At 40.0% G+C, this 25,518-nt stretch overlaps 1 protein-coding gene across 1 annotated transcript in view; it reads left to right on the top strand.

The window, feature by feature from the left end:
* BACE2 (beta-secretase 2) overlaps positions 1 to 25,518 on the top strand; it is a 53,230-nt gene extending 27,712 nt beyond the window's left edge. The window contains exons 3-9 of the mRNA XM_068155241.1: positions 6,379 to 6,595; positions 8,148 to 8,276; positions 9,473 to 9,607; positions 12,192 to 12,293; positions 17,227 to 17,376; positions 18,552 to 18,720; positions 24,988 to 25,518. Of these exons, the coding sequence (XP_068011342.1) occupies positions 6,379 to 6,595; positions 8,148 to 8,276; positions 9,473 to 9,607; positions 12,192 to 12,293; positions 17,227 to 17,376; positions 18,552 to 18,720; positions 24,988 to 25,241 (1,156 nt within the window). The 3' untranslated portion in view covers positions 25,242 to 25,518. The remainder of the gene's footprint in view (positions 1 to 6,378; positions 6,596 to 8,147; positions 8,277 to 9,472; positions 9,608 to 12,191; positions 12,294 to 17,226; positions 17,377 to 18,551; positions 18,721 to 24,987) is intronic.

Genomic DNA, 25,518 nt, shown 5'->3' with positions numbered 1-25,518 from the left:
TTGACATTCTGTTCAAAACCAAAATTAGTTAGTCAAAACCTAATTTGTACTTTAGTTTGGCCAAGGGACTTAATTAGTTAGTGGTCTGGACAGACCCTGCTGAATTTGGTTGTTTAGAAGATGCAGTTTGGTGGATTTGATAGACTTTGGTGTGATTACTATGAGCTGACATTAGTCACAGCCAAGTACAGTTTTGTCTGTCTGAATCACTCTCCTTTCTTCTTTCCTTTCTGTCCTCTATTTTCAGTTGTTTCAGGTAAACTTGTTTAAAACACAGTGTCTCTTTTTAGCTGAAGCATATGCATAAAAATATTTAGAGTACCAGGAGGCCAGAGAGTGTCACTATTATCATTACCTCCTCATGTATTTTAACATGGGAATTTGGATTTCTTTTACCCAGTAAGATACACTGGTGATGGAGGGAAAGTCAGTGTTTCTGTGCTGTTTACTAGAATAGCCCTACTTCCTGTCACATACTCAGATGTTAATAGAGATATTTCATATTCTATTCTATTCTATTCTATTCTATATCTCACTCTGGTATGACTTGGGTCTGGAAAGTCCAGAATTGGCAACTGAAAATTGTTTCTGCACTACTATAGAGTTTTACGTGACAGCTATCCCCTTCCATAGGTAGTGGCTAAGGGAAAGTTAATTGCAGGGAATTAAAAGCACAAGCATTCCTTCTACCCTTTCTCTTCAGTGATGTTATTTTGTCTGAAAGGACAAGGCCTCTCTCATAAGAACCATAAAGCATCAGAAACAGCAGCAATGGCACAGGTTGGTTGTTGAGAAAGGTCATGAAATCACTTGAGGGTTACAGTCTCTTGTCAAAGTTCTAAGTGTATGCTGTGTTTTGAGAACTTTGGTAGAAAGTTAATAGTGAAAACTTGAAATTTAGGCCCTAAAGAGTTGAGGTCTTTGTAAAATGATTCAAACTCAAGTCATTACAGTCCAGAGCAATCTCTGGTTTCGGTTGGATTGAAGGAGTACTGCTGTACGGTCCGAAAAATGTGCAACCATTAGACGTTTTGAACCTGGCTACACCATGGTTCTTCTGTTTTAAATACTTTAAATATAATTCAATAAATAACATCTGGGAGGAATCCTGGCCCTACTGGAATCAGTTAGATGCTTCAAAAATGTTTGCAAGGAACCTTCGTAGGTCATCTAGTGCATATCCCAAATGAGGCAAGGCTATCACCACATCAGATCAGTCGATGCGCAGTCCAGCCAAGTCCTGTAAACCTTTAAGGACAGAGAATCCATTCTCTCCCTGGGCAGTGTGTTTCAATGCTGTGCCACACTCCTGTGGAGGAAATACTTCCTCTTGTCCAACTTGAACCTCACAAAATGAAACTTCTGGGTGTTGTCCCTTATGTTATTACCTGACATTGCAGAGAAAAGTTTGGCTGTCTTTGTAGCTGTCTCTCAAGTTGTAACTGCCCATAACGTCTTCCCTTAGCTTCTTGTTTGCAAAACCAAAGCCTAGCTCCCCTCAGCCTCTTATCACAGGTCCTGTGTTTGTGGACACTAATCTGTCTGGTAGCCTTTTGCCAATCCCTCTTCTCTTCCTCCAGATGCCTGTTGAACTGGGTTCTCACAGCTGGCCACAGTTTGTTCCTAGTGTGGTCTCACCAGTGCTGACCACAAGGTGAGAGTGTCTTCCTTAGATAAGTTGCCTATGGCCCTCGAAATGTGGCCTGACTTGAAGTTTGCTGTATGCACAGGGCAAGTACAGTGTTGGCTCTCAGCCTAGTATCCACCATCACCCCAAATCCTTTGAGTTCTTTTCAGTTGCTTCCCAATCTGTCCCGATGCATGGAGTTGATTCCTCTCAGTTATAAAACTTTGTGCTTCCTGCTGAATGCCAGGAGGTTTCTCTTAGCTCAGTCTTCCCATTTTTCAAGGTTCCTCTGGATTCAATCTCTGACATTCATCATGTCAACTACTCGCCATAATACGGTGTCCTGTGCCAATCTGCTGAGGGTGCAGTCTGCCCATCCTGTAGATTCTTAAAGAAAATGTTGAATAATGTTTTCTTTCAGTCATTATCCATGGAACACTATGTTTATTATGAGCCTGATGTTGATTCCATGCTCACTGCCCTTTGGACCCACTGGCCTAGCCCATCTTCAATCTGCGCAGTGATCTGTTTGTTTAACCCCACATCCTCGGCTTCCAAATGGGAATGCCATGGGAGATGGTGTCAAAAGCTTGACCATAAAATTAGAATGTCCATATAATTAGTCCTCAGTATGCTTGGAAACAGATTCTGAGACTATGCCTGACTTGAGGTGAAGCTAGTTTTCCAGGCCCTGTTGATCGTCTCTTTTTGAGATTGGCCATATGATAGCCTTTTTCCAGTAGTCAGATTACCTTCCTTAATTGTTATGACTTTGCATAGATGATAGACATCACCCTTGACATCACGTCAGATGGATCCCTAAAATTACCTAAGAGTGACCCTTACCAATGTGTAAATAAGACAAATGACTTATGAGCACTTTTATTCCATACAATGTGGAACACTTGAAAATGAGATAAGGAGGTTTTGTCTCATCTGGTAACCATTCCTGCTTTTTTTCCCTATATTGCCATGAAGTGCTTCCATATGACAGTTATAAACTGCAAATTGAAGGGAAAGAGGGATTAGTAATTTATTAAGTTAATGGAACTGAGTTATAGATGTGTGCTTATTAGAATATTAATATTGTGTCAGAGAGAGTGAGTGATGGGTCTTAATTTCCTGATTCCACTGCTCTTATTTTAATTTTATTCAAATGATGGAAATCTGAAATTAAATGCATGATTGTTTTTTGCCTGAAATTGAGGAGAGCGCATAGCAAAGGCATTATCTTTGTTTCAGAGGATCCAGAGGGTAAGAGCCCTCCTTGAGCAATTTTAGATCTAACGTGTTAAATGATGTTGCGTGTCCCATAATCCATGTTGTATAATTCTACTGCTTAATTATCCGGCTCTTTCTGTGTGAAATGAATAAAGCTGTTATCATGAACTCTTCACAACTTGGGCTTTTGAGTGGCTGTGGCAAAACTTTGCTGTGAAAAGTTCTGAGTCTGCTTTGGTGGTCATGCTGTATAAGTCACCATGGTGTGTTAAGATTTTGGGAAATGGTCTAATTTGTCCTGAACCAAAAAGAAATCACAACATTTGTTTCTCACAAATAACTAGCAGTTTATGTTTCATGCCCTACTTATAATAAAATGCTACTTAAATAGATGGATGAAGGGATTTTTACACTTGAAAGTAAATTACCAACGATGGCTCTGTAGCAGTATGTGAAAGAGTGACATAGTCAGGGCTGTCAATATGCAGCAACAGTATTCACTTTTATTTCATGTGAGTGCCACTGCCTCACTATCTGTCAGATTTCAAGAACATACCACTCCAGAGTTGATCATTTCAAGAGACAGAGAGGTAAGAAAATGATAGGTGATAAATTGAGATAATACAAGAAGTTATATACCAGCAATAAAAAGTAAACTGCTGCTTTTGGTAGGATCCTGTGAGTTTGGTTGTATATACTGTACAGTTTGTGGTACGATGGGGTAAATTATAAACTTGTTCCAGAACCCCTGCAAATTAGGTGGGACTTCTGTATTCAAAATCAAGCATTTATGTTGGATTTTCATCTTTTCTTCAAGTTGTTAGCCCTAAATCACTTACCTGGTGCCATTCACTGGAGAGGGAATCAAAAACTCTGTGCAGATTTTTTTGCTCATTGCTGTTTTCTGACCCTTCTTTGCAATTGCCATCGCCATCTGTGGAGACATAGATTTGGTGCTTAAGAAAAAGTGTGTGGGTAAGCAGGAAAATCTGAAGTCCTGGTCTGTTGCAGAGGAGCAAGAGAGCTTGTCTGCATGGCATGAGAAATATTTCGTTCAGTGCTATGTGCTAGTAATGAGGAGTAACTCTGCACGAGAAAATTAATCTGTTGCTAGTTTTCTTACTTGAGGCTTAAGATCCATTCAAAGCTTGAGGACTTCATTTCTCTTGGCTGCTTTGAACTAAAGATAGTAACCAGGAAGGAGAGGGAGAAGGCAATAGCCACTGCAGCACTATAATCTGAAAGGCCTTTCTCCTTGCCCCTGCCTCAGATACACTCTGTCCTGCTGGAAGACTTTAACTTCTTCTTTTGTCACCACAGCAATAATATCTTCTTTGGAATTTTTTAGCTATGTATTTGTTTTAAAACACTCAGCCCATCAAGCAAGTCTCTAGTTCTGACTTCTAAAGAAGTTTTCTTCCTTTGCACCAGTGAGGTGGAAAAACACAGGCTTATTACAGCCAAGAGGATGAGGCAGGAAGTGGTTTTGCAGAATTGAATATAATCTGTTGCCACAGGTATTATGGGATATCCCTTCCCACACTAGGAATTTTGCTCCTTGAAGGAAATAATAAGGCCTTCTCTGGAATGCAGCATTTGTGTGCTTTACAGATGAGATAAGTATCTTCATACCCATTTCTGCGCTGAGGCACAGAGGGCAAGGAAGTGACTTGTCCTGCCTTTGCATGGGTAAGTTCACCAGCTGTGCTGGTAAATGAACCCTGTCTTTCTGTGTCCTGGTCCACAGCTCAATCCATCAGGCTGTTACGGCTTATGAAAGAAGAGCTGTGCTGTTGCTGGTCATGCAGTCTCTGTCTTTGCAGATTCACTTTGGGTTTTTTTCCAAACATTCCCTTTTCTCTTTGACTTCAGATGTGACCTCTTCTGTTTAGCAGTCAGACTTTTTTTTCTACCTGAAGAAGCCTGTATTTCCCTTTCCTTTTGATGGCCCCCTGCAGTTTCTCTTCTACCACTAATTATTCAGAGTCCTATTTTGAGTTGTAGAATGTATTGCCAGTATTACAGTAGTGCTCCAAAGACAACGCAGAGAGATGTCTCTTTGCCTAAGTGTCATACAAGTGCAGCAATAGCATAAAACAATTGTAGAAGCAACCAGATACTGTATTAACACCATCTCTGAAATTCATACATTTTGAAATGGAATCTGTGAGGCCCATTACCTGATGCATTTCTGCCATATTAGAGGCTACAAGCTACTGAACCTTGAAGATTCTTGAAGGGTTAGGTGTTGGGAGTATCAAACTGCTCAGGGTTAGAGCCTAGCCTCTTGCTATTCCCTCCTTCCTTAGCTAGGAAAATCAGCTGCATGGTCTGTATGGCCAAACTGTACCTGAACAAAAAGTGTCTGCTTGAATGGATGGGAGTTGTCTGCATTGCCCTCTGAAGGTTGTTTTCCCTAATAAGCATTTTGGCAAGCTCAGGTACAAGGGGCTGTGAAGCCACTTCATGTAGCTGTTTGCGTCAGAGTAGCTGTTAGATTAAAGCTGTGTTCATAGAACTGTCCACACTTCATAAATCACTTGCAGCTTTATTGTTAAGGCACAGATGTAAAGATCTTGTTATGGAATTATTTTAAACTTGTCTTTTTTTTTTTTCCTTAATTTTCTTTATTTACTTAAAACCCCCACAAACCTATCAAGTGACCAGTCTGTTCAGATCAACCAGACATGGTCATCTGTCTCTTCTGAAGGGGAAGCTCAATGCTGAGGAATGGAAGCAAAAGGGATCTTGAAATTTTATAGCTCTACAGAGGTGATGCAGGTGGAAGATGATTGCTATATTTATGCTACAGGTTTTTTAAATGAAAAATCTATTGAAGCTTTTTTAATGTTTGTGTTAAGACTCCTACAAAGGATTCTTCTCTGTTTTTTCACTTGCCATGCTTAACTACTTCTTTACCTTTGCTTCCCTGATCTAGAAGGAACTTCGTTTTTGCCTCCTCCAAGTCAGTGAATCATTTGTTAATAATATCCAAGTCTACTTACTTCCTGATAGATAGAGCAAACTGCAGATTTAGAAAACCTATGTCTTCCTGCTGATACTTGCAATAATATTCCAATTTACTCAAAATGGATTTTTAACTAATATTAATGAGGTATTAGTCTGCAGCTCTTCAGTTAGCTTGTCATTTCAGTTTTAGATTTGAATTCAGAAGCTTTCCATTTTCCTCCACCACTTAATATGTTCCATCTCCAGTTAAAGAGCATTACTTCTATTGTGATGGACCAATCTGAGTCAGGGATATATTACACTAGGTGGCATAATACCTTAGAAAGAAAAGCACACACTCTGTGAAGATTTGAGTCACTCATGGCTTCAGAATACAAACGGGGCATTTTTTTTTACTGCTTTCACAACCCATCCCTCTCCTCCTGTGAATATAAGTGATTGACTTTGCAGAATTCAGGTTTCTTTCCCTCTCTGGGAAAAAAGAAGGAGGTTGAATATATTCCATTGTCTCACATTGTGAATGAACAGTTCATGCATAAGTGTATCTTTTCCTTTTAAAGGTCAAGTACATACAAATCTCAAGGGATTGATGTCACAGTTAAGTACAGTCAAGGAAGCTGGACTGGAGTGCTGGGCACAGATGTCATTACTATCCCAAAAGGAATCTATGGCAGCTACACCATCAACATTGCTACCATTCTTGAATCAGAGAATTTCTTCTTACCAGGGGTTAAATGGCACGGGATTCTTGGTCTTGCCTATGATGCCTTAGCAAAGGTAAATCATCCTTTCCCCAACAGCTGTTTTTCACTATGACAATGAAAACAAATCCAACTAATAAAATAAAATTAGTAGATGATCCTTCAGCTTTAGATTCCTCCCTTCCCAACCACTCTTTCCTAAAAATCTTTTGTGTTTGTTCAGGAAGAATAAAACTGAGTTGTTATGGTTTTCTGGTGATGAAGGCTCTGATTTTAGCTCCTCTGGAATGAATGAGCTTTTATACAGCTTATAGTGCCAGAGTATGGGAGTAAAGGCTTCTGGCTTGAAAGGTGTGTATTAGGGCCCTGGTGATCTCTCCGAAGACTAGTCAATGGACTGATGAACCTACTTGGCAAAGTCTTTGGCAGTTCATTCTAAGACATTCTCTATTCATCATGGAAAAGTTGAGATGGAGGGCATATATGTCTAATTTCAGAACAAATACTAGCTACAGTGTTCTCACTAAAATAGAACCAAGCACATCCAGAGCTTAGGGAGGTAGAAAATTCAGATAGAAGTTTAAAACCTAAAATTGTAGACTATAAATTTATAGCCTTATAATCTAAAAATGAAAACATGACTGGAATACTACACAATAGTTGTTTTCAACCTACTGTCTGAGAAATTCACAGAGAGATACATCCTGTTAGAATAAATGATTTGATACTGCCTGCCGGCTCTGGAATTAAAACGCTTTATTCAAGAGCTGTGTGATCATTATATTGACTTCTGTCTCATATTTGCTAGCACACACTGTCAACAGACAGAGAAAAGCTGCTTCTCAGATTCTGGTTTGGGCAAATAATTGTGTTCAGGGCGTTTATTTTTCCCTTCTTCCAAAGACTGAAGAGGTGGTGGCTTCTGAGGTTGCTGTGTGCTTTGTGTAATAAGAGCACTTGGCACTTTGTAAGCAAGCCAAGGTTCCTGCCTGTCCTAGGATGTGCCTGCAGAGAAACAGGAATTACAGTGAAACTGCATTGCTCTAATAACTGCAAAGGAAAGCACAGCACGCAGTGCAGGGAAGAACCTGTTGCCCAGTGATCAGCTGAAGTGGGTGTGCTTGCTTATAAAGTTCTTTAAAAGAAAGGAGAGGAAATAAAGAACATTGAATTCAGAGTTCATTAGAATTAAATTGTATTTAAAACCTTAAAATCCTCCCTTTAAAGACCTGCCTTTTAACTGTGGAAGGATGTGTAGGGCAACTTACACTTGACTCTTGTAAGCCTTTTGGAAAGGCCAGTCTTTCCCAACAAGAAAGGAACAGTGAGAGTTTCTCACTGAAACTGCTATTTGAGTTTGAAAACTGCAATGGAAAAATACTCTTGTGCTGTAGGGATTTCTATGACAGTGGTCAAGAGTAAAGATATTTTTAGAAACAGAAAAAAGGACAGCTGTTGTTTTTTTAATGACTAGAATTTTCATCACCTGGTTGTCAGAAATTCAGTTTACTTGTGACAAATGGTCTTGTTTGAATGATTTGCTTATTTATGCAAAGAGACTTTTTAATGAATACTTCTGTAATTCTTGTTTTGTTGTTTGTTTGGGTTTTTTTTTCAACACCTTCAAGCCTTCAAGTTCTGTGGAGACCTTCTTTGATTCACTTGTGAAGCAGGCAAAGATCCCCAACATTTTCTCCTTGCAGATGTGTGGTGCTGGACTGCCTGTTTCTGGAAGTGGTACCAACGGAGGTAGTCTTGTGGGTATCTGTCAGTCTGAGAGGGAAGACGTATCTTTGTTAATCTCTCTCCCTCTTTTCTATGACTATCATACTTCTCCCAAATTAAGTATGTAAATATATGAAATGGTTTTTGTTTTCTTTTTAAGAAAAATTTAAGCCCTCAGGCAGGCAAAACTCAAGTGTCTGTTTTCATTCTCCTTTCTTCTTTTTCTATTTTGTCTCTCAATTTTAAGTAAAATTTTATTTCAAGTCTAATTTTAATAAAGAAAAACATAAATCTTGTGGTGTTCCTTCAGGGCAGATTCTACTACTTTTGTCAAACTTGAGTAATCTCTTACTCAGCTGCTACTCTTGCCCAAGCCCATCAGAATGCTGCAGTAAATTTTTTTTCACGTGATATGAAAAGGGGGAGAGGAATTAAGGGTCTTTTCCCATATCAAAGGAAGAAATCTGAAGACCAGTTCATACACTTGTTACTCTGGAATGTCTTTCCATCAGTTTTAGTGGGACTACGAATTGGCCATTATTCATCTGGAATCAGGAGTCAGAATGACTGTTTCCAAATTATCCTGAAATACGCAGGTGTGGATCACAAATAGTTATTAGACTGTGAATTCACCTACTGTAGATGTTAACACACTCGAGAGAGATGAAGCCCAAGAGAGAAATTGCTTATGATGTTTTAGTTCAAAGTCTGATGACCTAATTCTCCCAGTCAGCTTCAACATAACTTTTGATGGAAGCTAATAGTGATAGCAATAATAAGATATAAGTCATACTCTCTTTGGGATGCGTGCAGGAAAAATGAAATGTTCTTGAACACTGTTAAGGCTTTTCTGATCTGATAAAGTTAATTTATGATGTAAGAGTTTAATATTCTGTCCCATTTTTGTACATTGCCTAGATTAAACCACTGAATATAGTTTTGGTTTTAAAGAGTGGAGCTTTCATAAAGGAGTAAACGTGCTTGTAGATGGAGATGCTGGTAATTTGGCCCAATATGGGAATTTTGTTTGACTGAAGAAAAAATGTCTAGATGTTTTATACATCTTATTGACAAAGACCTTGTCAGTAACATCCTTACAAATGATGCTAAGTTAAAATTGTCATATGCTGTATATCACAATTAAGTATTCTGCTCTTTTCCTGTACTTGCCTCAAAACTAAACATCAAGGATTTTAAAGCATGTGAATTCTTTTCTCCTTTCCCGTAGGTTTTGGGTGGAATTGAACCAAGTCTGTACACAGGTGATATTTGGTACACACCAATCAAAGAGGAGTGGTACTACCAGGTTGAAATTCTCAAACTGGAGGTCGGAGGACAGAACCTGGAATTGGACTGCAGAGAGGTATTTGTGATGATGTGTTTCTATCTATATAAAATACAAGTTTGGTTAAATAAAAACCACGTAATTGATCGGGTTTCTATTTGCAGGCAGACGTGTATTGCAGTCTTCTATGACAATTAAGGCTGCATGGTAACTTTGAAAAGAAATTAAACCCTGTCAAACAGTGTATACATCAAGCATGCCAGAATTGCTTCAAAGAGAACTTTAAAGTCATTGATAATATTTTCAGTAACTTAAGAACTAAGCTACAATTCTTAGGTGAATGGTCCACTGAAAATAAGGCTGCCGTGGTTTGGAGAGGGTCAGCCTCTTGACTAGTTTCAGTTGTAACAAAGGTGTCTAAACACTGAAGATTGATGCATTGATTCCAGGAGACAAGAGTTTTTAAACAGCTACAGTTTATGGTTTGCTGTCATACACTAAAATCTAATCAAAAGGTTTTCAAGCAATTCTAGTCAAAGCGAGAAAAGGGAAGATGTTTGGATTAACCCCTGTGGAGATATCTAAGCATGTCATTCACGATGGCAGTGGGCAGGTGTCATCCTGGGTTGCTTGCCAAAATATCTCATCCTATGCCTCCTTTCTTTCTTTCTTTCCTTTTTCTTTTTTTTTCCTCACTTCAGCCTTGCCAGATATTATTCCTGTTGGGTATATATTGTGGTTTTATTGAGAATAATGTTCTGCTATCTCTGAATCAGTCTAATGAGACTGTGTGGTTGTAATTTTTAATCCAAAGCTATTTCATTTTTTCTCTGGAGGATGTGTGCGTGTGTTTTATTTGTTGCTCACTGTTGCCTGTTGGTATTCATGCTTTGATTTCAGTTCTATAATTTTCATGCCTTGTTTCTATTAGACATCTTAATTTTATCTTATGTTTGTTCTCTTAGCTGGAAATAACTGGGATGTAATAATTCTGAGCTTTTATAGTTCGTACAAATTAAATTACATTCGTGATAAAGACCTTATGTGTGCACATTTCCACACAAAATGTGGCAATCAAATTCCCATATATTTTAAGTTAATCATACAGTCTTTCAACCTAATATGGAAAACAACATCTATTTAAAGGCCTCTCTCTTGTTACACCTTTAAGAAAGCAAAACTATTACTCCTCTAACATCAATGTTTGTGTTTGCTTTCCTTCTCCTCCTTAAAAAAAAGTCCAGTCAATGTGTTTTTGAAGAGGAGCCTGTGTACTAATGGTTTAATACATGCTGTTTCCAGAAAACAACTCACTTAAAAATCTAGCAGTGTTATGAAAGTTTCCTGTTATTGTTGCTCTTTTTGAGCTAGGGCTCACTTTCACATTGTACATATTAGCATAGTATGCTCATCCCAAGTACAGAAGGCTGCGTTCCTTTCTTGATCAAAGGAGGTCTTCCTGCAAAAAATTAGAGGAAGAACAGTAACTCAGAGCTAGTATGATTAAAGTTTGGCTAGATGAGAGGCTTGCAGAGGATAGGTAATTCACTGTATAGGATGATGAACTATGTGCCCTCTCACCTCCTAGTTGTTTTTTAGGAAGTGGAACATTCTTTGTAACCACCACCAGAGACAACTACTTTCCTTGCCAGGGAAAAGTAGTCCTTTCACTTCAATGCTGGGAATCTGTCCAGTGTTATGCTGCAGCCGTGGCCTTGAGCCTGGCAAAGCAGGTCTGAGAAAAATACTGAGCTGCCAGCAGTGCACCCCACATGGTGCATTGTTAAACATTAACCAGGAAGACTTAAGAAGGCAAGTTACTGCCTGCGGCAAGTACGTCGTACAAAGCGTGAAAGTCCAGGAGCTTAGTACCTCACCAAGCAATTGTGTGACTCCAGGCATTTTGCATGGGTTTATGTTAGTGGCTGACCCTCTTAGCTGTGCCTCCTATCTACTTTTTTCCAAGGGTGCCTTTTCAGGATGCTGGCAATTTTATATTTGTAGACTCCACTACACCTTGATATTTCTCTCCACTCTTTAGAAGTATTTCTGGGTGTGTCTGGTCTGCTTTACTTTCAGCTCTGCTAAGCAGCCTACAGCAGCCCTTCTTTCAACAGCAAAATAACTGAGAGCTCCTTTTTTATGTTTTGGTGGAGTTTATTTTTGTCACTGCACTAAAGATATCCCATGTCACTTGGTAAACATCCAATCCAATTTTCTTTAAATTCACTTGCTGTTGGATGTCTTCAAAAAATCTTATGATTATGACATAAACATGTCAGTTTTCAGTTATATTGATCCCACTGCCTAAGCTGGTAACAGAAGCAGTTAATGCAAACAGCTGCCACTGCTACTTGCCTTTCTTTCCCCCACGCCCCCAATTAATCATATTTTTTAAGGAGTTAATGAAAAAATACATACCTATTAAAATGCTTATTCTTTGTTTACTGTATCTGAAGTTTGCTGATTTCTCTTAATCTGAATGTTGGGATTTTAATGAAGATAAATGTTTGCTTAGGGTTTGTTTTTTTAGTGAAGGTTTTGAGGCAGCAAGATGGAAATTTCCTTTTCTTTTAATCTGTGTTTTAGTGGCTTTCAGCAGTTGAGACAGAGAGGTGTGGCAGTGTGTAATGTCTTTCCTTTTTTTCCCCTCCTTCCCTAGTATAACGCTGATAAAGCAATAGTAGACAGCGGAACCACGCTCCTCCGTCTGCCCCAGAAGGTCTTCAGTGCTGTTGTGCAAGCAATAGCTCGCACGTCCCTGGTAAGCTAATGTCATTAAAGCTGACTGAAATGTTAAACTCCTCTTAAATCATCACATCATCTTTGAAAGGAGTAGGCATCTTTGCTGTCTACCATGAAATTCATAGAGTTTTAAGCCAAGGCAGAGCAAATTCTCTCCTAACCTACCTGTGTTAGTAAGTCAGAAATTATAGGTAGTGATGGAAATAGGAAAGAGAAAGGCAAAGGTGAAAAGGGAAAGGGAAGAGGTAAAAGTGGTGTCCAAGTACAGTCAAGAAATGTGTTTATGGAAATGCATCAGAAATAGTGAGAAGGTGGAATATTTTGTTCTAAGCATTTCTGAAACACGGGCATAATCCCTCTTGCTCTGATTCCAAGTGTTAAGAGTGCAAAAATCAGTCCTTTCATTCAAAATGGAGTGTTTATAAAGCAGAAGAACCTGCTGCTGCAAGCAGTTCCTTTCCAAGTATAATACTTATTGTTGTGTAGAGTGGATGTCATTCATTAGGATTATTTACATCAACAAAGCTGCCTTTGAGCTTGGATACTGAATTATTATTTATATTTAAACATGTCTTTCTTTGGAAATAGAGTGGGCTTCAGAAGTAGGGCATGGGGATGGTGGATTTCTCCCAAGTGTAAAGTAACTGAAGCAGCATTTTCTGGTTAATAAAAACTATTCAGAAATGTTGGTTGAACAGCACTGAGAAATTTAAAGATGAAGAATAAGTTCCAGATATTTTAATGTGAATGGGTTTAATTTTTTGCCATGGATTCAGAATCAGCCAGCCAGGAATTGTTGCATTTCACAGGAATTGCACTCGCTGGACTATTGGCTGCCTGCCCAAAAGTATTTGCCTAAATGCTGATTATTCAAGATTGAGATCCTTTTCCTACCAGATTGAGAGCAGGGATTTGGCATGAAATGTTCTTCACTGCCTGCAGATGTCCAGTATCTGAAATAAACGTACCAGTTACCTTATGTAGCTCAGCTTCCCGGGTTGAAAATTTCTTCCCCTTTGCAAAGCACTTTAAGCATTGACTGGAACAATTTCAGTCCATTGAAGGAAACATACAAAAGAGCTCTTGTAATGGCACTTTGTGCATCTTTCCACGAAGTGGGTCACAGTGGTCCACAATCTCTGTGATGTTGGTCAGGTCAGTTGAACTAGGGCTTTCCACATGACAACTAAATAGTTAACTGATGATAAGGTATTGGAAGGGATCCACTCACTCACTCTGCTTAATGGGTTTTTGGTTCTCTCTATTAAAAATGCATAAAGCAACTGCTCTCTTGTAGGTTTCCTTTTTAATCTCAAAGAGCTCACTGCTGTAGCCCTTTCCTTCCACACACACCGTAGAATCACAGAATGGTAAGGGTTGAAAGGGACCTCTGGAGATCATTGAGTCCAACTCCCCTGCCAAAGCAGGATCACCTGGGGCAAATTGCACAGCAATTCATCCAGACAGGTTTTGAAAGTCTCTAGAGAAGATGACCCCAACCTCTCTGGGTAGCTCATTCCAGTGCTCTTTCACCCTCACAGTAAAGTTTTTCCTCTTCCTGAGGTGGAACTTGTTGTGTTCCAATTTGTATCCACTACTCCTCTTCCTAACACTGGGCACCAGTGAAAAGAGACTTTTTTGATACCCCCCCTTAAGATATTTGTAAACATTGATCACATACCCTCTCATCTTCTCTTCTCCAGACTAAACAGCCCCAGGTCTCTCAGCCTTTCCTCATAAGACTGATGTTATATCCCCTTAATCATCTTCATAGCCCTCTCTTCAGTAATTCCTTGTCACTCTTGAACTGAGGAGGCCAGAACTGGACACAATACACCATATGAGGCCTCACTAGGCAGAGTAGAGGGGCAGGAGAACCTCCCTTGACATGCTGGTCACACTTCTTAATGCACCCCAGAATACCAGTTGCTCTCTTGGCCACAAGGCCTCATTGCTCTCTCATGCTCAACTTACGGTCCACTAGGAGTCTTTTTCCATGGAGCTGCTTTCCAGCAGGTCAATCCCTAACCTGTATTGGTGCATGGGATTATTCTTGCCCAGGTGTACAAATCTACACTTGTCCTTGAATTTCATTAGGTTCCTCTTCACACAACTCTTAAGTCTATCCAGATCTCACCAAAAATTACTTTCACAGCTCTAAACAAAGACGACAGTCTATAAAATAAGAAAGTAATTATGAGATACAAAGATCAGAATCCAGCTGTGTAGGAGCAATGTCAGGAAAACGGGTGTCTTTAGCAATTGTACTGTGGCATCACAACTGTATTTTTAGCACTTTCTGCTTCTGGCAGACGATGTACCACTGAAATACAAAATCATCTGCTGTCATCACACACATTTCTCTGACCACAGGTGAGCCAGGTTAACAAGTTCCTGCTCCTAGTAGCTTGTTCTGGTCTTCCCAGCAAGATGTCATTTCCCCTTCAGGTATGCTGGGATGTGTTACTTTATTCAGCTCCATTTAAAAACCAAGGCTGTGAGCTTTATGCTCTTTAGTGGTGCAGATCATTTTTTAAACCTTATTTATTTGGAATAAAGTCTTTTAGGGAGCAGATAGAGATGCAATTTGAAGTTGGCAGGTCTGAAGGGCGGTGGTTTTGGCAGATGAACAGAGAAGAGCCACAGAGGGGTGGCAGCTACTACACCTCACTGAGCTGAAGTCAGAACAGTATGTCTATTCACAGCATTAATATAATTCTATGTTAATAACTTGAAGAAAGGAAGGCTCAAATCTTCATTTTAATAGCCTTTTAGGTATCCTACATCCAAATTCCTCCCAAATGCATTTCTTCAGTGCACAGAACTAAGGCAAAGAAATGCAATGTAATAAGCAGTCTTCTGAAAAATCAAGAGTAGGCACTTGCAGCACTTTCTAGACTACATGCTATCTTGCAGTTTTTCTCAGATCACAAGCTCTACTTCCCAAGAGAAAACTGAGAGAGTGGCTGTATTTTTCAGCAAGTCTGGCCTGGGACTTAGCTGTGATGGGTGAGGCATTCTATCTCGTGCCAAGACATGAGATTGAAGGGTAAAAACTGTCTCTTTGTGTTGGGAAGACTCACTGTGTGTTTATGTGAGTTTTATGTGACTCATTGTGAGTTTATGTGAGAAGTATTAAGTCTCTAATACTGTGCATACATTAGCAGGAATGTGGGGTGAGGAATACTTTTCACATGTAGAATGCCATATAGCTAATGTATGAACTGACATCTACAAAGTAATTCATATCACAGATAAAGACAAATGAGGGGAATGGAGAGTCTGGATTGCTTCTTTCTCCTTCACCCTAGTGGGAGGCTTTGGTTGTGCAAGGTCAGAACAAGATACTGCCTTGTATGTTGCTTCATGTGGGGAAGAACCGGCACAAAGCAGTGTACTCAAATAAAGGAGTTTTTTTTTCTCTGATCTGGCAGGAGATCAGCTTCAGGGAGCATGAACATTAGATGTTTGGTTTAGGCAAACAAGCTCTGTGGTGGTTTGCTTTTTGCTTTGCTAGTGCCATGGATATATTAAGACGTAATGTTAATCAACCTTATTTCAAACGCATGTTGAGTTGCACTGGTAGTGAGTGGCAGGGTAGTAAAGGAGGCAAAGGAAGGGACATAATTCTTTCAGTTGACTGCAGCAGATCTTGATTCCTTTAGATGGTGGGAGATTTTTGTCTGAACTCTTGTCTTCAAAACCTTAAGTTGAGTAAGAAACCAAGTGTGTGAGGAAGGGAGATTGTTCCATAATACATTCACCTGGCTTGGTTTTGTTAATAGTTTTGGGTTTTTTTAATGTCTGCTGCTTCAGAATGGTGCTGTTTGGTCAGAGATATTCAGAGATTGCTTTTGCCTCTTGCACATGTCCAAGTTGTCATGGTTTAAGCCCACTCAGCAACAAGCCTCTACACAGCCATCCCCTCTGGTGGAATGAGGAGAATATATAACAAAAGGTTCAAGGGCTGAGACAAAGGCCAGGGAGAGCTCGCTCACTAGTTATGGTCATGGGCAAAAGACAGACTTGGGGAAAGAAAATCCATTTACTTTAAACAAACCCAACGCCAATTTACTAATTGAATCAGAGTAAGGTAGTAGAAATACAAATAGATCTTAACATCTTCGCCCTACACTTCCTTTCTCTCCAGGCTCTACCTCCTTGCTCTCGCAGCACAGGGGACTTGGAGTTGCAATTAGTTCATCCCATTTTATTTCTGCTGCTCCATGTTCCTCATGGGGAGGACACTTCCCCTGATGCAACACGGCATCTCTCCCACAGGAGACAATCCTCCATGGGCTTCTCCAACCAGTGTGAGTCTCTTCCACAGGCTGCAGTTCTTTCAGGAACTGGCTTCCCCCAGAGTCACAGCTTTCTTTGGGTGTAGCCACCTGCTCTGATATAGAGGCCTCCAAGGGCTGCAGGCAGGATTTTGCTCCACCATTAGTCACCATGAACTGCAAGGGTTCAGCCTGCCACATCACCACAGGCTGCTCCTCCCTCCTTGCTGACCTTGATCTGTGCATAGCTGTCTTGGGTCCCACTTCTCTCCAAAACAAAAGAACTTACCCAACAGGTTTTTCCTCTCTTGAGTTATAGAAGAGGTGCTTCCACATTGCTAATAGGCTTGGCCTTGGCCAGATTTGGAGCCAAGGGAGCTTATCTAGGCTTCTTACAGGAGACACAACAGTATCCCCTGCCCCAGGCACAAACCCAAACCCAAGACAAGTCACAATAGGTTATGATGTGCCTTGATTTGTGTGTTGCTTTGATACTTAAAGAAAAAGCTCTTTTTCAGACTTGTGTTCATGCTTGAATTTCTCCATGGAAACAAGAGTACTGGATAGTGGTAGTGATCATTTACAAAGGTCTATCAAAATGTATGTCATTGCCATGTATCTATCCTCCTTTTATTTTTTTTCTTACCTCATTTTTCTCTTTTTTTCCAATAGATACAAGAATTCTCTTCTGGTTTCTGGACTGGTTCACAGCTTGCATGCTGGGATAACAGTGAAAGACCCTGGTCCTTATTTCCCAAACTCTCCATTTACTTGAGGGATGAAAACTCCAGTAGGTCGTTTCGGATCTCTATCCTACCACAGGTCTCCACCTTCATTGTTTATTCACTTATGCATTTAGTTTTACTATTACAAAGCACTTACTCTTAAAAGTAGGACCTATATTTAGCAGTAATAGAGAACAAGTTTATTGCATGCAAGGGAAACATTTTTTAAATTAAATTTTAAAAAGCTAATTTTAAATAGGGAAAATAAACTTGTCAAGCCTAAAGTCAAAAAGGATCTAAAGCATTTTCCCTCTGAGTGTAGTCCATGTACTTGGGAGGGACTTTTTTCAATTTGTCAGGAAAAATAGGCAAGTTTTTGGTTTGTTTACAAACTTTAGCTACATTAGATGTCAATACAGAATGCTCATCTTGATCTTGTTTTGGGAAGCAAATTGATTTGTTCTTTGTGGCATTCTGCATTGGAACACTTCTTGTGAATACGAGAGTCCTGGCAACGAGCCCATGTGATTTCTTCACCAGTTGCTGTAACTCGATTGGTTTCTCTTCTATTAATATTCCACACCAGCTTTTAGAATATAATGTGACACTTTTATTTTGCCTTTCTGGTTTCCCATCCCAGGCTGCAATACAGGCTAGTATCCTCTAATGCAGTCTTTCACTTCAGGGGGTGGTCAGGAGTAAAGGGAAGAATGAACCTATTAAGTACATTTTAACTTCAAATATAGTAAAGCCTTATGATAAGCTTTTTTTCTGTATTGATCTTGTGGCTTGGCAATCTTTCATCTTCCCTGAGGAGACAAGGGGTAAAATGTGACTTGAATTTATGAAGCTAGAGCCTTGAAGCTGACACTGAACACTCTGAATTGATTTAATCCTGATAATTTTTTTTATAGTAAAATTATTCTCTAATTTGAGTTCCTATCCCAAGATCCTTCTCAACTATCCTTCCCATATAGAAAATACAATTAAAAGTGTCACTCATTAATTTGCTGTTGACCTTCACATAGCGGCTGACTCTGTTAAAATATAAGGTTGGAATCCAAGAGCTTTACCTTTACATGTAAGCTTTGACCAGTTTTAAATAACATGCAGAAATCTATTTGCCCCCATTCATCCTCTATTTCTAGTGGAGTTTGAATGCTTGAATATGAAAATCAAAATATCTGAACCTCTAAGTACAGTGTGGTGTTGCTTTTCACAATTTGGTGTTTTTCTGTTTGTTGTGTTGTTTTGTTTTGTTTTAATGAATAGCTTTATATTCAACCCATCCTTGGAATAGGAGAGAACCTACAGTGCTACCGATTTGGCATCTCTTCCTCCACAAACGCTCTAGTTATTGGTGCTACAGTCATGGAAGGCTTCTATGTAATATTTGACAGAGCCCAGAGAAGAGTGGGCTTTGCAGTGAGTCCATGTGCAGGTAAGAGAAATACTGTTTAGGACTTTGTGAGTGATGAAACACCTGTTCTCTCAGAAAAAGACCTTTGCCACTGATCTGATGAGAAAAAGTATGGTTGCTTATGAGCAACCCAAGCTATTCAGATTTCAAGGAAAGAAAGAAGAAAAATCTGTATTGCACAGAGCAGTCTTCTGGCATGAGGTAAAATCAGCCTCAGCTCTGGGTATCATAGCTGTGTTCTTCTCTCTGAGAGCAATATCTTCTTTCTGAGACATCTGTCTGTGTGCCATTTCCCCAAGTGTTCCATGAGATGAGTCCCTGTTCTTAATGCAGCTTCTTTTTAGGCTAGTTCCTGTTCTGATTTGCAGATAAATTAATTCTTCAATTAACTTTACAATGTGCAGTGAAGTACTTTGCTTCCACTTTTCTCTTAATGTAAATTGTGCCTTTTCAGCCTCTCAGAAATACTTGGAGAAAAAGCTAAGATGAAAAGGGGACTCAAATTAAGAGCCGAGGTGTTTGTATTGGTTCTAAACAAATAGTTTTTTTCAGTATAAGTAGCAAGCCTTTTTTTTTCTTAAATTAGCTGCTGAGAAAATGTGTCAAAGCTCATCATTTCTGCCTGAATAACTTTTTGTGCTTTTTGCTGTGGTTTCTCTTGTCTCACCAAGGGTAGCTAAAACCAAAATGCCTCCCCCTGCTGATGAGACATTGCTTTACCACCACAAGAACATAAAAGAAGGGGAGGATGTGCATGTATATGACAGTCACTGTGCCAAACACAAGTGGTCTGTGCCCTGAATCACGTTGTATCATCTGAGATTTGCATGAGAAAAGGATTATGACTGACAGTGTTTCTGTAAGGGCAGTTAGTAGTTGAGTACTTACTGCAGCCAGATCATTGAAAAAAAGAGAGATACTAGCTAGCTGAGTTGCAACTCCAGGGCATTTGAAATGCTGCTGCCTTTTGGGTTTGGTTTTGCTTTTTTGTTTTTTAATCTCTCCATTGTTAATGGGTTCAAAATTGTCTTACTTGAGCTTGCTGAGAAAAACTCTGTATATTGATGTGGGCTGCTTAATGAAGACTCCTAGGAGGTACCATGCAGCGACGAAATACACATTTTGAATGCATCTGGATGGAAAATACTGCAGACCAGGTTTTCCTGCCTTTCATTCTTGCTTGTGCTTCCTAGCTGAAATTTTAGCAACCATAGATCAGCCTCCTGTTCCTGCCATGCTGCATCATTAATGGCAAGGGGAGGGAGCATTTTGACAACATATTGACCTATGTGGTCAGCAGGGAACAGAAGCCAGCTGATGCTCTTAAGAACTGCTTTGACAGCTTGTCGTTGTTGAGAAAGAGTCAGGGAACAACAATAGCACCTTAATGTTAATATTGCTACATAGAAGCATAGAGTTGCACCACTCCATGTATTCTGCCAGCCTTGTCTAGAAAGGACCTGAGCTTGCTGAATAGAATGGAATTCTGAATTTACTTTAGCTTTGACACATGATCATACCCAGCTGGTGCTAGAATGCATTTCCTCCTTTCTTTGTCCATGTTTCATGCATATGTCTGACCTAGCATCATGGGAACATAGCTTCTTGAGAAATCAGATGACACAAACCACTGAGACAAGATACACTGATTTGTCAGACTCTACTCACATGAGGCAGATGAGATTTTGCTGGATGTGTCAGTTATTCTGGATTCACTTCTTACAGCTTGTGGTTTCCATATTTAACGCTACTTACATCAGAAAACCACAACTGTGAGTGGTTAGCAGTCAGTGCAGTGTGAGGGACTAAGCTGCTTAACTGGCTTCCTGTGGAGGCCAGCCATGTCCTCCATGGCAACTATATTAATGTAATTATGTGGACCTTTACAGTCTGTTCATAAGCATAAATTAAATTGAATTACTGGTGGCATAAATCTTCAGAAACAGAATTATAAAAGACCATTTGGTGTGGCTTTGCAATGACCTGTGCTTTCTTGTTTACAGTCGAGGATTAACACTACATTTAAGCCCATGTTTTTATAAGATGGTAAATGGGTATGTGCTGTATACAGAAATTAGGTGAACAGAACTAAAAGCCTTAAATTTATTGAACTCCCAAGCTTCTATTGAGATTTGGCTAGAGATGAGAACTGGCTTATCCCACAATATTCCTTGCACCATTTTCATTCTCCAGGATTGTGGTGGGTTGAAATTCCCCCCCAACATAAAATTGCCAGACCAGCTCAGTTGAAAAGCAAATTAATTTACAAGCACAACTACAAGCTAGAAATATGAAATGCAATGAATATATACAAAATATACAATATTTACATATATTTACAATTTATAAAACCAAGAACCCCTCCCTGAAGAAAACCAGGGGGCTACCAACAGCTTCCCCTTCCCTGCTCCCTTCCCCTCTCCCCGGTACATGGGACAAGAGGAGCAGAGAGTAGTTTGTTAGTACTTAACCATAGAAAAGAACACAGCCAAGGTCAGCAGTAGATAAGCCAAAGCCAGTTAGTATCTGCCAGAGTGAAGGAAGCTGAAAAAAGAGAAAGTTAGTTTACAGATCTAACTTTACATAAGATACCGGGCCAATGCGGTTATTCAGACCTTATCATTATTCTCCCTTTTACGTCCATTGGTGATTTATTTACATTCTACCACTTTCTATTCAAGATCTGTGAAAAATTGTCTAGGCACAGCCTTAAACTACCACAAAGATGTACCAAGAGTGAGGAGAGTTAGATCGATGGCTGCAGGAAGCTATTCTGTTATAGTAGGAAAAGAAATTTGTATTTTCCTCAATAAGTGAAACCCTTTAAGACCTATGCTGCCTGTTACTAATTAGAAATTGTTTCAAGTGGTCTGATGACAATTTCAGGGATAATGTACTGTTTACAGGATGCCTGTGAAAGGTTTTGGACAAGGTACCTTCTTCAGAAAAAAATGTTCAGATCAACTAGTTAGTAACAGTGTATTAACCTAATGATACCTAGGCATCGAGCAGAATTGCCCCTCTAGTATTTTTGGAGTAAGTGAGAAGACTTGAGTATTTTTCAGGGAAGAAACACACCAAGCACTGTAATCACAAGTGGCTTCTGTGCTAAACTGTGATGAGAGAGGACACACCCAAATTTGTGGGCACTAAACTTGGAAGAATAGCAGATCTTCAGTCCAGAACCTTGATAACTTGGAGGACTGGACAGACAAAACCTCAAGCACTGCAGTGAACAGAAGTGTAAAATTCTGCACCTTGAGCAGAAACCATCATGCATTGGTACAGTCTGGGAAGGGACCAAGTGAATAGCAGCCCTGTGGAAAAAAGAAGCAGAGATTATGATGGGCCCTGAGTTGAATGAAAGGATGAGTGCAAGAGAAACTACTTAACACAGGGCAACGTACACCAGTTACATCTAGGAAGTTGCGATTGGACAGAGGGATCATGGGCACTCCATCCTCAGGGTTTTGCAGGACGTGGCTGGATAAAGCTGCAGCTGAGATGGTGACGGTCCTGCTCCGAGTAGCAGGCTGGTAGGAGTAGGTGACTTCCAGGGGCCCTTTCCAAACAGCACTTTACAGTTTTATGTGATATTTGATCTAACTTCAGGTTTGCTTCCTTTCTAAACCACCCAAGTTGGGAAGTATTTTTCAAGCAGTGCTATTTTGAATAAAATCCCCTTTGTTTAAGGTCAGGAATTTATTATAGGTAGCTACCACCAGATGTTCTAATAAAAATATGCCAAAATATCGTAATTCAACTAAAGTGTAATATGCTAAGTGCGTGTGGCTGTTTGTTTAAAGCTTGTTTGAACAATTTAGGCAATTTTCCCCTCTTTTGATTTCCTCTCAGTTTCTCTGGGGGTGGAAGAGAGTGAGGGAAAACTTCTTTTTGAAAGGAAGAAAGCAGAGGCTGTGCTGCTATCAAACATTCTCAAAATGTAAATTAAAATGTCAGCCACTATGGCAACAGTTTTGGATTGCCTTTTTTTAATAGGAGTAATTATTGTACTCAAGCCAAAGAATGAATAATTAGGGACTATTTATTTTCAAAGCTATCTCCAAGGTGGAAAATCAGGCTGCTTTTTTTTTTTTTTTACCTCCTCAAAATACTAAATCCCTAAGTAGCAATACTTGTGCTTTGCATTTCACATTAGCATGTGGCTTAGTTAGGTTTTGCTGCAGGACTTCATGCAGACAGATGAAATGATGTGAGGGGGTGAGATGTCCAGAAGAAATAACTGCAAGGCAGAAAAAGTTAAATACTGACAAAAAGACCTAGATAGTCTTTCACAAGTTTGTCCAGTGCTGTGCAGCTCCCTTACCATATCTGTGTAACAGCAGTGTCCCGGCAAAGATATGCTGACAACATAGGTCTGGTGGTTTGGCCCTGGCCTGGAGGCCCCATTACCATCTGATGAGTTGAGAGAGTATGTTTGCTATTCACCAGTGTTAGGGTGCTTTGTGAGCACAGCTTCAGTTTCGCCCAGTCTGCTCTAACAGCACATTCCTACTAACGGAGTCTTCCTACACCTGCAGCTGGAGAAGGGGTTGGTTCAGTCGAGTGATCCTACAGAAAATTCTTCATTGGAGAATTCTGTTTGTTTGTTAATGATAGGCTCATTTTCTATGAGATGAGCGAGTTGCCCTGACACTGCTTGCAGCCTATCAATCACTAGCACCAGTCAAAAAAAGGCAGTGAGGGGAAGGAGCAAGTGCATAGCAGAACTGTCTCAGCAGCAGCCCACAATTAAGTTGAATTAAGTCCAATAAGGCTTAACTCTTAAAATAGTGAGGTGTTGGGAAAGCAGAGATGGAATACCAACTGAAATCTCTCCCAGTAAGTTGCAGATAAAGCAGCCCACCTGTTCTGCATGTAGTTCTCCACAAAAAGGCCACCTTCCTGCCTTTTCTAAACCCAGGCTCCCCTTTTCCTTACAAAGGGTATTTTATGCTAATCTCATTAAACATGTTTTTAGGAATCATCTCTATGATCTGTGTAAACAGCTAGATACTGTTTTGAGCAGGCAAGATCACTTACCATTTGGCAAGAGTGTGTCTGTATGTAAAACTAACAGTAAATTAAGCAGGAAGGTTAAAACTGAGGCTTCTGTGTATGTCTTAAAGTATCTGACTAGAGAAGTGAATTGCAACTGTTTGGAACACTTCTTAAAATGCACAACAGTACTGACTGCAGTCTCCTGGTTGCCCCAAGCAAGCTAAAAGGTATCCATCCTTCCCTGGCTGAACACCTGCAGATACCAAATGTTCTGAATAGTTTGTTGCCCTAGGCAACTCACTTGCTCTGCTTTTACAATGCACATAGCCCTGTCCACAACTCAGGGGAACTTTGCTGCGCTTGCCATGGTTACAGTGACAACCACGGGCAGCATAACTCTTTTTACTAAATACTGGCTTAACAAGTAGTGGTTTTGTGGTGGTGAAACAAGTAACAGTCTGTGATGTTACCGAGGTGGATGGCTGTTCAAAAATGGAGCTAGCAGGGAACCCTTTCATGCTTCTTGCCTTACCTTTGTCATCTCAAGTTTTCATGCACTTGGTTAGTTCTTCCCTGTCCAAGAGCACTGCTCCTCATGTCCTAGCTCCTCACTCCTGACATTCCCCTTTGTCTTCACCAAATTTCTCCTTTTCTGGATAGCTGTCACCCAGCTTTCCTGACTCACTTCCCCTTCTGAATTTTCACCTCCACTCACAAGAACATCTGTGCTGCTTTCTGTCCTTGTGTAGCCTTGTGTTTAGGCTACAAATTCTTTAAGGTATCTGTGAAACTAACGAACCTGCATGCTGCTGCCTAAACCCCTGGCAAACATAGAAGATATGACTCATCTGAGGTACTCTTCCAGTTCTTGTCAGTGCCAGAAACAAACAAAAACTACCCAGGCCCTTACCTGTTCCCAAGTGTAGGTGATGTAGGATTTTTAATCTCTGTTAAACCAACATTTCTTAAAGGTTAGTCCAGAGAGAAATGGTGATCCAGTGGCTTAGGCTTTAACTTGGGCTGTGGAAGATCTGATTCAAACGTCTCGTTTGCTCCTTGACAGCCTGTATAGATGTGGGAGTGTCACTGTCTCCTTATGCTTTAGATTCCCGTTTTATAAACAAGGAGTAACAGCATTTTTATTGCAATGAGAAATACGACAAAATACAGTATGCCAAGATGTATGATGATGGAGGGAAAGAAATGTATAAGTATTTAGGCTTAATGTTTTGTTATTTGGTTTTAAATGTCTGTAGACTTAATGTTTTTCTATCTGTAATTTCACAGAAGTTGATGGCTCTCCAGTATCTGAGATTGAAGGCCCTTTCACAACAGCAGATGTTGCAAGCAACTGTGTTTCTAGCATTTCTTTCCATGAACCAGTGTTGTGGATTGCCTCCTATGCTCTCATGAGCCTGTGTGGAATTATCCTCCTTGTACTGATCATCCTGCTACTTATTCCACCACGGTGTCAGCATCGCTACACCGACAATGACGTGGTGAATGATGAATCCTCCTTAGTGCGTCATCGATGGAAATGAGAAACTTGATCACGAAACCTGGGGCTTAGAATGAAGAACATACTTTGCCAAGGGGAAGAAGCCAATGCCTCAGTCCTTTCCATGTTCATTACAAATTGCTGTTGAAATCCCGCCAAATATCCTGCGTCATAACTTTTTTAAGCTTTATTTTCTAACACTGATTCTGAACCAAAGCACTGTTAAACCACCTCTGTAAGTGCTACGGTACTGGATTTGCTACTGCAGTACAATGAGCCTTTATGCTCTTAATAGTACCTTCTTTACACAAAAAACAAAA

This window comes from Melanerpes formicivorus, unplaced genomic scaffold, assembly GCF_026170545.1.
Source record: "Melanerpes formicivorus ecotype bairdi unplaced genomic scaffold, bMelFor1.0.p_v2 SCAF_30, whole genome shotgun sequence".
NCBI classification, from domain to species: domain Eukaryota; kingdom Metazoa; phylum Chordata; class Aves; order Piciformes; family Picidae; genus Melanerpes; species Melanerpes formicivorus.
The sequence above is the reverse complement of the archived record's forward strand: the minus strand, read 5'-3'. Positions and strand labels throughout refer to the sequence as shown.